The following is a 14,737-nucleotide window of genomic DNA, read 5'->3' as shown; positions in this document are numbered from 1 at the left end:
GGGATTTGAACCGGCGACCCTCCGGTTACAAGTCAAGTTCCCTTTCCACTTGGACACGGGCTAGCCGAAATTTTCTTTGACACTTCTATTTGTGCTACAGTCATTGTTAGTATTTGTTTTTTTTTTCCTTTCATGATTTATCGTGTGAACATTGTGACTGGTTTCCATTTGTATTCTTTATTTGGCATCGATTCTACGCCACTTGTCCTTCCTAAAGTGTCCATCTCCATTTATGCAGCCCAGCACAAGCACCAGGAGTACATTTATGCCCCCAGTGGCTGGATATATCAGGTAGTTTGGTGTCATTTAAGTGTCTTGCCCAGTCCTGGAACACATCACAATATACATGTGACGATGTAGCTATGACTGAACAATCTTTTTTTTACATTTAAGTTGCAATTAGCAAATATCATAGGCTGCAGTTTAGGGTATACATGAATGATTGATTGACTTCAACGTTTAAGATTGTTTTGTGAAATTATTATCTTCTTATGGAATCATTTTGTTTTTATTAGTTTATTTTCCACAGTCACAGCTTTTGTAATAATTAATTGTTTATAAGCCAATTAAAAATGTTATACGCATATGTTGGATAATCATATCTTTAAGTTCTTATATCTTTGCAATACATTAGATTATAAAATAGAACTGGATATATAGAAAACACTAATAATGGATTTATCACTTCACCATGTGACTTAATAAAAGCTAAATGTAATAAGGAATAGGAACAATTTGTGATTTTAAATGCATCTCTGACTTGTTGTGAATCACATTCTAGTCCTTAATATTGTTTCAGTGCAGAACAAACATGACTAATGTTCATATCTTACGTCCTGGATTTAATAATGAAAAGCAGCTTTGACATATAGCTTTGACACACTTTTTCTATAAAGCAAAGTGTGTGTGTGTGTCCGTGTGTGTGTGTGCGTGTGTGTGTGTGTGTGTGTGTTTGGCTGTTGGTACATGCTTGGTATATTAGCAGTCAACTGTAAGGTGGTGGCTGAATAGTTCAGCCCTCAGGCTCCCATCATGCTCGTTGGCCTGGTCATGTCTTGGAGTATGTGATTGCTGCTTGTAGGTCAGCGTGGAGATACACTGTGCATGTGTGTGTGTGTGTGGTTTGTGTGTATGGTAATGAAAAAAGTGGATACAATCTTGATGAGCAACATGTAGCAGTGATGCTGTAAAGGCTCCAGCCTCATTCAGGCCTCATCATGCATGTGGTGGAAAACACTACTTCATTTACTGTGGAGCTTTGTTTTTTTTGCTTAAACAACATGCTTAAATGATGTGAGACAATAAATACAGTCTTCCTTCAGGAAAGGACTTTTTGAGGATGAACACTCATGCAATCATTTCATAGGTTTATTTTTAGTCGGGCTCGTTCCTAACTAACTAACTAACCGTAACTAACCATAGTTACTGCCCCAGACAATCAAGCCTCTCCACCCCAACGTGGTGGCAATTTAGAGAAGCGGTCGTGTGGCTGTATGTCCAATTATAGTTTATCAGCATTTCTATATGAGCAAAAGTCTCACTCTGCCTGGTAAGTGTTGGTGTCTGCACAAATGTATGCTTCATATGAAGTATAATTACTGAGGGCAGAGTCGAGCAGTGTAGGAGTGAGACACACTGCAATTTTCCGCTCACGTAATAAGTAAACACATTTTCTCTCTTTTTATTGTGCAAAAAAACTCCAGGATGGTAAACACTGTTAGTTAGTTACTTAGTTAGTTTGTCAGTTAGTTTTTCAAATCAAATCAGATCGATTTGTATTTCCCTGTTGACAAAACAACAAAGAGCAGTATCAGACAATGCAGCCAGTGTGGAAGAACTGCTGCAGGCAATAACAGAAATTGAAAATAAAGAGCTGGATATAAAACCCTGTTTGAAGACAACATGGCAGAGAAACATGGAATGCACAGACTGGTAATGTGATGACACACACAGACACACATTCATTCAGAGGACGTTAAACTCGGTTAAATTAATCTGGACAGTGATGCGTAAAAAGGCTTTGTCGAGATGATTTTTTTCTGAGGAAACTAAGAGCCTTTGATATCAGCAAGAAGCTCCTCTGTGTCAATTTAAAACGCAGGCTGAGTGATTGGCCTGACCACTGACTCGCTCCAAGTCATGGTGGAGAAGAGAACCAGGGCCAATTATTCAGATTTTTTGAAGGCCAACATTTGCACAGTTTTTCTTAAGCTCTTAATTGAAGCAGCAGTCTTACTGTGTTGTTTTACTGATATGTACTATCTATGTTACATTAATGTGCACTAAAGACTTGCACTAAATCTTAATTCTAACTAGTTGTTTAAATGATTTATGTGAGGTAGACATGCTGATTTATCCCCATAATGCAGCTGAATTCACACGCTCCTTATTATTCATGAACCGCTGTGTTATTTTCAGTGTGTCTGCGTGTCAGGTGTTGTACATACGTGTGCTGCATAGTGTCTGCTACATATTCAGCATAAATGGACGTGAGAGTCATTACGGTGTACCTGTTTTTACAGTCAAAGACACTTTAACAAACATATTCATTCATCTAATCCGCTGTGCTCACTCTCAAGAGTAATTAGAAGGTGAAATATCACCAGATGTAATGCCAGGAGGTTAAGTTTGGTGCAAATAGAGGAGGGAAATGGGGAATTAGATGTTTCCTGAAACCTTGCACTCCCCGGGGTTCACCTTCGTGTCTGTTTCACTTCCACACAATTAGTTTAACAAATGGATAATCACAGAAGGAGCAGCACCATTTGTCAGATGCAGTGTGCCCACCACCTCTCTCACTCATCCACACTAACAGAAATAAGCATGAGAGAGAGAGAAATGTATTAGCTGTTTAAAAATTAAAAGCAGATTTAGGTTAAACCTATACGAGAAAAACACAAGCTATGATCTGGTTTCCCTTGAATGCTAAATGTCCTGATGTCCTATTTTCGTCCACAAACACTTTATCATCTGCTTATCTCGGCTCGAAGGTAAACGGTGCTCGAGTGACAGCAGTGGAGGCAGTTAATCACAACAGCCTGACAGACTGGAGGAGGTTAAACGAGTGGTGCATCTTGTTCTTGCGTGTAGGCTGCACTGTGTCTACCTGCTGCTTTGCATTTCACAAAGGAGGTAACTCGAAATACCTCCCTAGAAATACTTACTGTGGTTAAATTCCTGACCATATTACTGTAAAATCTTCTTCTGTACATAATGGGATGAGAGGATGGAGTTGTTTTTACAAGATTTATATTGTTTAGATTTTTTTGAAATGGTTTCATGAATGTCTTACATTCGTATAAACATGTTATTCACTTCATTCGTGTGGATCAGGAACTATATAACATGGTACACCTTGTTCTGTAATACTGTGGATTACAAAGGCGGAGTGATACTCTGAAAGGTAACGAGGTGATGCACCACTGTTGGATTTGACGACGTAATCTCGCAGTAACAACAAACAAAATAAAGTCTACCTGTGTTTTTACAGCACTCACAGCCCCCTTTGTGTAATTTAGTGAGAACCAAGTAATGGGTAATCTTAGAAATAGCCAGAATCACTAGCTTTAAAATAATAATAATGATATTTTCACTTGTTTTTTTTAGCAAATGGTTGTAGTGAATTTCCACAGTTGCTACTGTGTTTGAACCGTGTTCATCGCCAGTATTTGTGGTCTGCATGTATCTTTTTATTATTGCATTGTTGTTATGCATTACTACTGAGAACACATACTGTAATACAGTACTTCTCAAATAGGGGGGTGCGGTGAGGTGTCGGGGTCATGAGAGGCAGGGTAGGGCAACTCATACAGTGGTTTATACAGATAAATAAATAAAAATTATCAGGTTCTCAATAGTATTTCAATTCGGGGGGCGGGGCCATGAAAACATTTCTGTCCTCTGGGGGGGCATGACAGAAAATAATAGAGAACCACTGCTGTTATAGAACCCTGCCTGAATGTGAGTGTAATATCTGTATTGATTCATATCATATCATCCATATCAGATAAATAGCTCAAATTTAGCCGTTTAATGGGGTTAACACAGCAGGTATTTAGATTAACAACACCGTATACAAATAATGCTACATCGGGACTATTCAATTACAAACAGCCAGACTTTTTTTGCAGCCAGTAAGCAGCAGGTGATGACAAATTTAAAATGTACATCAACAAGTGCTTTTAAAAAATAATAAAAGGTACTTTAAGGTCATACCTGTACTTAAAGTACGTAAAAAAGTGCACAGTATTAGCTGTAACTATTTCACATTAAAAATGAAAGTGTTTGTCATCTCAGGTGCAACTCAAAGTACATAAAATCAAAAAAAGGTGCACGATATTAGCTTTTTTGTCTTTGAAATGAGATAAACATATATAGTCACATAACGACCCCCAAACACCTCAAAGTGCCTTTTGAGAATGGAATACAAAAGAAGTAACACGGCTGTCAAATCTATCAGACTACTGTAGGAATTGATGTAGGAATCTACAATCTCTGGTGGAACCACAGAAGTTGGTTATGGGCTGCACTCTATACTGGTCCATTCAATACCGTAGACATGGTACACACACACACGCGCGCAATCCAGTGTGTTTAAAAGTGGCAGCAGAGGAAACGAAAAGAAAAGATGTCCTGAAAGTGTCAGACGAGGCAAACAGAGGCAGACGTTTAGAGGAACAAATTCAGACTTTTTAACCAGCAAAATAACAAGTCTAGCAGGTGGATTTCTCTCTGGGATTAAGTCCAATTATAAAACACAACATCCATTCTTTTGTCACAGTTACTGGCTCTGCTGAGTCATGTTCTGGCTCTTTCCCTCTCTCATCCTATTTCCACATTTCCCTTCACCAGCTTTTTAGCATTAATGCTATTAATATTTTTGATCAATAATTCATCGGTGCCCTTTTAACATCTCCGTCTGTTTGAACTGCACTAATATTTTAATGTGCTGCTCGTTGTCCTGGTTGATGCAAAGCACTTAATGTTGTGGTCTTTTCTCTGCGCTGCACTTTAAAGACATCACCTCCCGAAACAATCACCGGGGTTTCGCTCTTAAATCTTCTCACGTTCCGTGTGATGGAGGATTTAATCTGACACCAGTTTAACACTCATAATCCCTGCTGTTGTGGCTTTCATGTATAGGTTAATTGTATGGTGATTTTCACGGAACATTTCATTATGTTTTATCTAATAGTGTCTGGTGTGGTCTGCTGTAGCAGATGTGTGCCACAGTTTGACGTATTATGATGTCTATGTATTCGTTGTAATGAGCGATTACGGAGTATTTCAGCAGTTTCTGAAATTGGTTGATGAGATATTTACATCAGGGATAAAGTGTGTGTAAGTGGGTGTACCTGGTCTCTCGGTCTTTGTCCTACTCGAGGGCTTGGGAAGTGGACAAAGTAAAACAGCAGGAAATTGAGTTAAAGGTGAGAGTGTGAGAGAGTGAGAGAGAGGAGAGAGAGAGAGGAAGCTGGAGAATAAATCCTCTTTCCCCGCTGACTTTAATCTCTACAGACTGAGCCTGGCAGTTCAGCCATCACTCAAGATGAGCGACAGGCCACGGGGCCACAGGTGGGGGATGGTGATGGCCAGACCTAGTATTAAATCAGCTCCACTAGTGTGTGTGTGTGTGTGTGTGTAAGTGTGGGTCGAGAAAGAGGAAGTGACTTTATAGAGGAAGGTTGGACAGTTTCGACGTAAACATAAAAAAAAAGTGACTGGAAAAGAAGAAACATTCATTTGCTGCCATGTCTATGCTGTTGTCACTTTGCTGCATATATTGTCCTAAGTGTAGACTAGTACAGGGTGTCTCACTATCCAGGTACGTATGTTAGTCCAACTAAGACTAGCTAGATGAGGGAGAACAAATTGTTCTAAACTTTGTTCTCACGAAATTTGTTCAAACTTGATTTTGTTTTTTTTTAAAGTGACAGCCCACAATGCATCGCCAGACAACATGAGGTTTAAAACACAGCTTAAGTGCTAAATGCAGTGTTGTGTGGAGATGATTAAGACTAAATATGCATTGTTTGAACTCATTTGGTACAGACATTACGACATTACAGACATTAATTCATTTATATATTTTAATTGATTTCACACTACAGCTTTAAAACACACAAAGACCATGGAAGGAAGCAGCTACATTGGTAAAAGGTGAGCAACTGATAACTGATCCATAGCACAGCAAAGCGTTACACAGGGAGGGAGGGACGGAATAGATGTGAATGTTATTGGCTGAGTGAGATGAACCAGTATTTGGTTGTATTCTATTACTTTTGTTTAGATGTTTAAGTTGATGTTTAATATAAGTGCATGAAGGGTACAGACGTTTTATGGGGCTGTCGTCACTGCAAATTCAGTGCGGTTGCCACTGACAACACAACCACAACCTCACTGATAACAAGTGGGCATGAAGGCAGCGTCGCCAGAGTCATGATCAGTCTTGGTTCACTGCCATTCTGTAAACTAACAGTCTTGCAGACAGTGTGTGCACATGGACAAAACAAAGTGTCTTTTCCTCAAATCATTTATTTGTTTGTTCTCTTTTGTAACATTAGTGTTGTCTGTATATTCACTTGTTATGTTGCTGATTTATGACCTGGAGCTCGAGGCTATGTTGTCCCAAGTATAAAAAGTAAAATCATAGACATAATGCAGACCCTAGCCCCTTACCTTAACCATCACAACTAAAAGCCTGAACCTAAACCTAATTCTAACCCTAAAACCAGGGTTAGAATTAACCTTAATCCTCAAAACTGTTGAAGTTGTGTCCTCACAAAGATAGGTTTGCTTGACAGTTGGTCCACACAGCCTACTACACACACACACACACATACACAATTAGAGAAGCTCTTTAAAATGGCTGTTTTCCCCTGCTCCTCCTCCTCCTCCTCCTCCTCCCTCCGGGCACATGTTCATTATTAACTGGCCTGACAACTCCACTGGGAGACAGACAAACATACAGGCAAGCAGGATAACAGACAGATAGGCAGGCAGGATAACAGACAGACAGACAGACAGATAGGCAGGCAGGCAGACAGGCAGGCAGAGGGCGGAGCAGTACAAGGAGATACTTTATCAAACATCCAGCTGTGGCTCTTGCTGACCTTGTGGACATGATTGATGGATGGATGGCCCCGGCTGTAAACTGACTAACAAGATCTGGTACAATCCACCAGTCACCTACCAAGAAGTTATATACCATAACCAACTCCTGCATTCATCCTTCAACAGTCTCTTTCTGCTGTCACAGCCCTTGATTGAGTCGTGAAGTCAATAGTCCCTTGGTCTCGTTGCTACGCTGAACATAAAGTAGATTACATAGAGCATGAATGATCCCCAAGCTGAAAGCTGCTGGGTGGTTACGTTTATATCAGTGACAAGACACGTAAAAAAGAAAAGAAAAAGAAAATCCTCAGTATGATTTTTGCAATTGACAGAGCACTAGACGCACAAGTGAGATCTAATTGGGCCAAATCAGATTATGAGCCTCATTAGTGACTTTATTGTTCAGCGTGAGGCAGCAGCGGCAAAGCAGACAAGTGAGCGAGTGAAGGAATTAAAGGAACAAAGAGACGGAGCTGGTTTTGTCGCTTCACCTTCACCCCGACCACCAGCAGCATGTAGAGCTGTCAGCTGCAGAGTAACAGCCACATACATTTTTCATGGGCCATATTTCCAGCTCCGCTGTGTGAAGCTTCATGAAAAAAGTGTCTGGCAGAGAGCCAGAGGAGCAAAAATAGATCCCTGTCTCTGTCCTGATACTGTTCCTTCTTACTGTTGGAGCCACGGTGCGCGCTCATCTCGATTTACCGTTGATCCCTGAAACTCTATCTTTAGCTCCGTCGATATATATTCGCTGCCCGTTTCATGCGTTGATGGTATTTCACACTGACAAAGCAGAAATAACAACACCTCCTGACACTGGACCTGAGCACTGCGTGGAGTGTTGACTTTGGGATTCATAGAAGGAGTCAAGTCTGCTCTTCAAACAGATTTTTCTTTATTTCTTTATTGTCGTTGCTGCTGAAGCACAGCAAATTGAGGGCGATTGTGATCCTCCCGACCAACTTCTCCAAACTCTGGATGAAGCTCGCAACAGATGGGGGAGAGATGATATCTTGATACTACTGGATAAATGATAGATTATATTTATATTTGTCTGAAAATTAAATGCAACCTCTAGGGCTGAACATAATTAGTGCATGGCATACACTGCAATCAGTTGAATTGCTCTATGTTCTATGCCAGTTTTAAAAATGGAATACATGAGCGTTCTAAACAATTCATATCATTAAGTTTTCATCCTTGCTTCAGAGTATAGTGGTTCATATTTTATGGTATCTCACAATGCCCCATCTTGTTTTGATTCTATAGCAAACAAAAAAGGAGAGCGGCATTTGTATTATAGGGGTTTTACGGCAGTTGGCATCAATACAAAGTGCTGTCTTCTTCAGGAATGAATAATTAATTATAACTCTTTCTCTTTTCTTCCCATCTTAAATGTGTGAATAAATTGATCTGAGTTAAGCTGGTTGTGTTTGTGGTGATGCTCGGGACAGTCCCGGATTTACAGGAACATCATCTCCTGGTCTCTGTGAACAGTGTTTTCAAAGCAGATAACTCGTCGTTTGTGTGTTGTTGTTTTCATACACCAGATCTGGTTTTAGTCTAAAGTTAAACACTAATGCTAAACTCTTTCACAGGATATCTTTTATTTTTGAAGTGTTGTTGGTGCACTAACCTGCTTCTTCCTCCCCTTGTCTCACCCCTTTTCCTTTAGTCTTTCCTGTTTCTGAGGTCAGAGTTCAGCAGTCGTCATGGCAGACGAATCAGACATGCGTAATGAGCTGGCCGACCTGCAGACACGTGCAGACCAGATAGCTGATGAGGTACAGTGAAACACACACACAGACACACCTGTATACCTGGACACACACACAGGTTTCTGCAGCTATTCTTCTTAGGACACTAAAATGACCTAAACAAAGCTTATTCTATTCATTCATTCATTCATTCATTCATTCATTCATTCATTCATTCATTCATTCATTCATTCATTCAAAATAATATTGCGTTCTATAGCAATGGCAGTAGAATAGTCAGAACTAACAAGTTTGGGAAACACAGATATAGAGCAGTGATTTCCAAAGTGTGGGCCTACTGTTGCAAGAGAAGTCAATAAAAATTATATTATACTATTAATATTATTATATTTCTTCTACCTCTTTAACCTCACTGGTGCTGCTCCCAGCTGACAGAGCGAAAGATGGGGTACTCCCTGGACAGGTCAACCAGTCCATCACAGGGACACATAGAGACAAACAACCATTCACTTTGGTCAATTTAGAGTGTCCAATTTTTCTAATCTACAAATCTGCATGTTTTCGGACTGTGGGAGGAAACTGGAGGACCCGGAGGAAACCCACACACATGGGGAGAACATGCAGACTCCATGCAGAAAGGATGGATGGATGGATTATTAAATATATTGTAGATTGATCATCTAAATAATGAATTATCATCCAAATGTTTGTTTAATACAAATCCTCCGTCTCACACATTGATGTAGATGTAGATGCCAGAAGATGACATTGCTCATAAAAAAAACTTACTTAATAAATAAAGAAATGCAGTAACAGTGTGACTTTGTTCCTGTGGGTGAAAATAGCAGCAAAACCCAGAAAGAAGAAAAAGTGAGGACTGAAGTTCCAAACTTGGTCCTTTTTTCAGACATGACCATTAGCGTCTGACATTTCAAAATGACCTGTTCAGACACAAATGAGTCTCCGCAGCCTCCAGGCCACAGGACACATCTGCTTCACTGTGACCTCCGCTTGTTTCAGTCATTTCTTCTCCACGTCTCCTTAATCAAGACTGTGAATTTTTTTTTTTTTTTAATAATGGAGAACTTTCCCCTTTTATAATGAGTTAAGATGAGCTCAGGAAGAGCCATGGAATAATGGAGGAGCTCAAATAGCCTCATTTAAAATTCATGAGGAGATAATGCCGGGCCAAGAGGCTCAATGGATGTGATGGGCGGAAACGAAGGGAGGAACCTGGGACACAGGGATGGATGGTGGTGAGATTACCAAGGGGAAACAGTCAAATGAGGATTAGGAATGAAATAGTTGTTGGGTTTAAGACATGACCGTGATTCAGTCAGAAACTTAAGTTTGGTAGAGGAGGAGAGAACAGAACAAAGGAAGAATCAAGGCTTTTTATATTACATGAGTATCAGTTATAAGTTATGATTTACATTCACACACACACTATGATGCTCGTGATGATTGTTACACGTCTGCATTCCCGCTCTTGTGCACTCTCAGCTAATCAGCACTCTTTGTCTCTTGCAGTCTTTGGAGAGCACTCGGCGAATGCTGGCTCTGGTTGAGGAGGTGAGTGGAACAGTAGGACAAACACCGACTCACCAACTGCAACAGCATGAAATTAAACACGTTCACATCTGTTTACAGTTATCATTACCTTTGCTAAGCAGTGGAGCTGGTTTTTTTTTTTCTCTTCTTAACCTGTACAATAAGTAAGACGGTAAAATGAACCAGTGTTCCATTTGGATTCATCTGATCAGAACCTTTTTTATTTCATTCATGTTATCAGCCAATGATTGACAGACTTGACTGAGGAGGTTTTAGGGTGCACTTGCTTTTTAAAAACAATTATCAAAATCAGCTAAGTATCTTTATACATACAATGTTTATTTTTTTTAAATTTCTAAACATAAATACTGTATATTTGGCTTTAAAGTTGATCCTTTTCCCTGTCGGTGATGCAGGTAGTCTTGCTTTTCAGGGAACTGTATGGGCTCCTATGTTGTTCGTACACTGACACTGTAAATTGCAGTGCTTGGTGTCCAGGAAGTGTGACTTTCTTGGCACAGTGACCATCTGTGCTGTGTTTGTACATGACACTGTGAGCTCCTACAGTATATCTGTAAGTTTGTGAGATTGTAGTTGTAGAAGAGGAGATTCAGCAAACAATATCTTTCTAAAGAAAACGGTAAAAGCATCAACTTATGTATGCTTTCACAAAGAAACATTGGCACAAAGACAGCTTTAAATGCTGCTGCCGACATTAAATCCACATGTGTGTTGGGAACTGTCATATCTGCTGGTTTCGGAGACCAAAGCCTGAAGGAACAGTGTGAGTCCTGTGGCTGACAGTGACCAGTCCGACAGACAGACGTTTTCACTGATGGTGGCTGAGTATTTGACCTTTTGTGGATAATGCCAAGAGAATGCCATTTTGTTTGTTTCAACCGGCAGTCTCTGATGAAAATATCCAGAATTTTATTGGCTCAGAGTGTTTTCCCCCTGTGATGCTCACGGATGCTCTTGGGCGAGGAGAGAATGAAAGGGAACGAGGCAAACAGCCACTGTGTCATGTTTATATCGTCCACTCTGTCTGACTGACAGCTTGCTCTTTATCCATCTCACTTAGCGTCTCTCTCTCTCCAGAAACAGGCTCAATACAGACTGTCAATAAGCAAATGCTTTATGGATGAGAGCCAACAGCTTTCATATGTATCTGTGTTTTCTTTTTCCAGTTTAGACTATGTGTCTAGATTCAGTGATATAATATGCAACATTTCTGCATTGAAACGTCTAAGAAATTGTACTAGTTACCCAGTGTGTTGTCTTATGTTTTTGCCTTTTATTGTGTGTATTTGTCACTAATGGACCACGTCTACTCTTTGCCGTGTGCTGCGTCTTCTGCTGTCTATGTTCTCCCTGGACACCAATTCCCATGATTCCATGCTGCTTCACAAAGGCATCAAACTAGATCTTTTGTCATTGTTTTGATTGAAAGATTGAAAGACTAGTGGCAGAAAAGACAACAGTAACAACGTGACAAAAGCCATATTTAATTATATTTTCTTTGTTGACCCTTTGAATTGGATGAATGGTTTCCTCACAGAGCAGTACAGTGCACCTTTCACTCACACAGGAGGTTGTGAGCATACACTAATGCTCCATGACCTTGGCGTTAAAAGGGCTTATAGTGAAGCTTTACGCTAATAGAATAAGTGGGGAGCATTCAGTGCAGTCAGACTACACTCGTCCTCCGGTGATCTATCTGAGATCTGTGCAGTGATACCTGCTTGTTTGGGCCTGTCCAAGTACGGGGTCTGGACTGAAACTATATCAGGTTTATGCATCTATAGGCTAAGTGTTTTTTGTTATAGTGTATTGTCTTGCATAACATCTATTAAAGAATAGTGGAGGAATTAGCCTTTAGCTGTATGGTGCTATACACTGTACCCTCATTATTACCACTACCATGCATTAATTCAATTAAATGTGTATGCAATTGGCAACAGTGGAGAGAAAATAACTCCCTTTTAACAGGAAGAAATCTCAGACAGAACCAGACACCGAGTGTAAGATGTTGATTTAAGGTAGTGTTCAGACTCACTGCGAGATATGTCCTTGAGTCACGTGAATGTGACCAAACCTTAACCTCTAGACCAGCATGCAACATAGAAGTATCAACTAAGTGATATGTCTATAAGTCTGCAGCATCTCTGAGTTTGTCGATTAAATTAATAATCTTTTTTTTTAACATTTACAATATAAAAACAATTCCTGGGTTCATTTTAGGGAGTACCTCACAATATGAGACATTACGCGATACATGGTCCACAACGATTCTGTGGTAGTCAGTATATCACAAGACAATCATATGTCATGATATTTGTCTAGCTGAAGAAAACAAAACATCCGTGAAAAGTTAAAAGGGCACGATGTCTCCGTTTATTCACAACATAGAGAACAAAGTGCATAATGTCTATGTATTGAACGTGGTTGGGACATCTCTTAAAGTAGCTTTCTCCACCATTATCCCGCTGTAAACTAGAGCTGAAACAATTAATGGATTCATCGATTATTAATCAATTTGCTAAATTAATCGACAACTATTTTGATAATCGATTAATCGGTTTGAAGCTGTTTTCTTGACTAAAACAAGATTTCTGATTCTTTGCTGTGGATAACAAAGATATCATTAAAAGTTAATCGTTTTGGTTTGTGGACAAAACAAGACATTTGAGAACATCATTTCCAGGTTTGACGAAAAACCGATCAACATTTTTTAAGGTTTTCTGATATTTTATGGACCGAACGATAAATCAAGAAAATAATCGTTAGTTGCAGCTCTACAGTAAACTCCCTCTTCTTCAGCCAGGTAACTTCCGCCTCAGTTTCCCTCACACTTTTGAGCTGTGCCACCATGAGGAGACATGAAGTAGTGACACCTGGCAAGTGAAACTGGCAGGGACTGTTTACTTTAGAGAGCCTTCATTTGTTAATTCAAATATCGATATTTGCTTTGTAGACTTTGTAAAAAGGAAATATTTATCATGTCATGAAATCTATTTTTCATGAAGTGACTTCACGGAGCCACACAGGGTTTTATCAAGGGTGGTCTAGAGACCTATTTTTATGAAAACTCTTATCTCCTCTCAGGGGCCTGCAAACAAGAGAAATGAGAAACTGCTTGGTGGCTGAAATGAGATGTGAAGAAAACAAGTGTGAGAGATGGAACATGGACAGGAGAGGAGCTGAGATGAGGACAGTGTGAGATAAACAGAGATAGAAAGGAGCCTGTGAAGGACGTCAGTCAGAGACGACATTACACAAGACGTTACATTCACTCGGGCTGTGACATAGCTACAAAACGCTATACTTACCATAGAAAGTGGTTTCAAATTAGTCTTAAAAGCCACATAATCATGCATTTAATATAGACATATTAAAATTATTATTATTATAGAATTTAAGTTTATAGTTACGTTTATAGTACTTGGTACTTGGTTTTAATCAATGTTCAGCCACATTGGTTGTGACTGAAGCAGGAAGTCAGCTGTACACTAAAGGATGCACTACTTTTTAATTTAAACCAGTATCTGTTCCTGAAGTGGTGTTCGTGTATTAATGTAACTAAACCATTACTATTTTGTAAACTTGACGGCACTTTCATAACTGTAACCAAAATGCTCAGTTATGTCTGCCACTGTTGAAAACAGCACAAAAACACGAAACAGTGGGTCACAGCTCATCCTCCTCTGTCCAACAATGTTCTGGTTGATAATTTCATGTCGTATTGTGGTGTCACGATGAGGTGTATGCTTGCAGTCTTTCTCGACTAGTATTGGTAATCTCTGCTGATTAAATATAGCTGTACATCAGTGAAAGTGATCTTTATAAATCTTTATAGATGCTGGTAGACTAACTTCATTACCTCTACACAGACCCGGGTTAAATGTTTTAACTCGTTGTCTGTCTTTAAGTCAAGCTGCTGACCAAGAAAGCAAATAAATGAATTAATCGATTGAATCAATTGATAAAAGAAAGAGGAAAGCTTGAACATCATCTTTTACAACCATTAATCTGGTGTATTTTGTGGGATCTGACGTGTATATTTAATCAACCATCTGATCCTTTGATTGATTTGAATACTAAATGGACGGCTCCACACTAGATTTGTGTGTGTGTGTGTATGTGTATCAGATACAGTATCATCTCAAGCACTGGTTGACCAGGTCATTGTGGTGCCTCAGAGGCCACTGAGGACTCTGTGTTAATGTCAACAGTCCTCTTACTCCTTCCATTGCTTTTGCCATCCTCTCCTTTCCGACAATTACTAGATATTTTTTTTATTATTATTATTAATAATATTAATAATAATAATAATAATAATAATAATAATAATAATA

General features: G+C 39.4%; 1 protein-coding gene across 2 annotated transcripts in view; it reads left to right on the top strand.

Moving 5' to 3' along the window:
• Positions 1-14,737, top strand: part of LOC122772068 (synaptosomal-associated protein 25-A-like) — a 32,760-nt gene that overhangs the window by 4,993 nt on the left and 13,030 nt on the right. For both annotated transcript variants that reach the window (XM_044029732.1, XM_044029733.1), the window contains exons 2-3: positions 8,789-8,897; positions 10,362-10,403. In XM_044029732.1, coding sequence (XP_043885667.1) covers positions 8,826-8,897; positions 10,362-10,403 — 114 coding nt within the window. In that variant the 5' untranslated portion in view covers positions 8,789-8,825. The remainder of the gene's footprint in view (positions 1-8,788; positions 8,898-10,361; positions 10,404-14,737) is intronic.

This window comes from Solea senegalensis, linkage group LG7 (assembly GCF_019176455.1).
Source record: "Solea senegalensis isolate Sse05_10M linkage group LG7, IFAPA_SoseM_1, whole genome shotgun sequence".
In the NCBI taxonomy this organism is placed as follows: Eukaryota; Metazoa; Chordata; class Actinopteri; order Pleuronectiformes; family Soleidae; genus Solea; species Solea senegalensis.
This window is presented reverse-complemented; position numbering and strand designations above follow the sequence as displayed.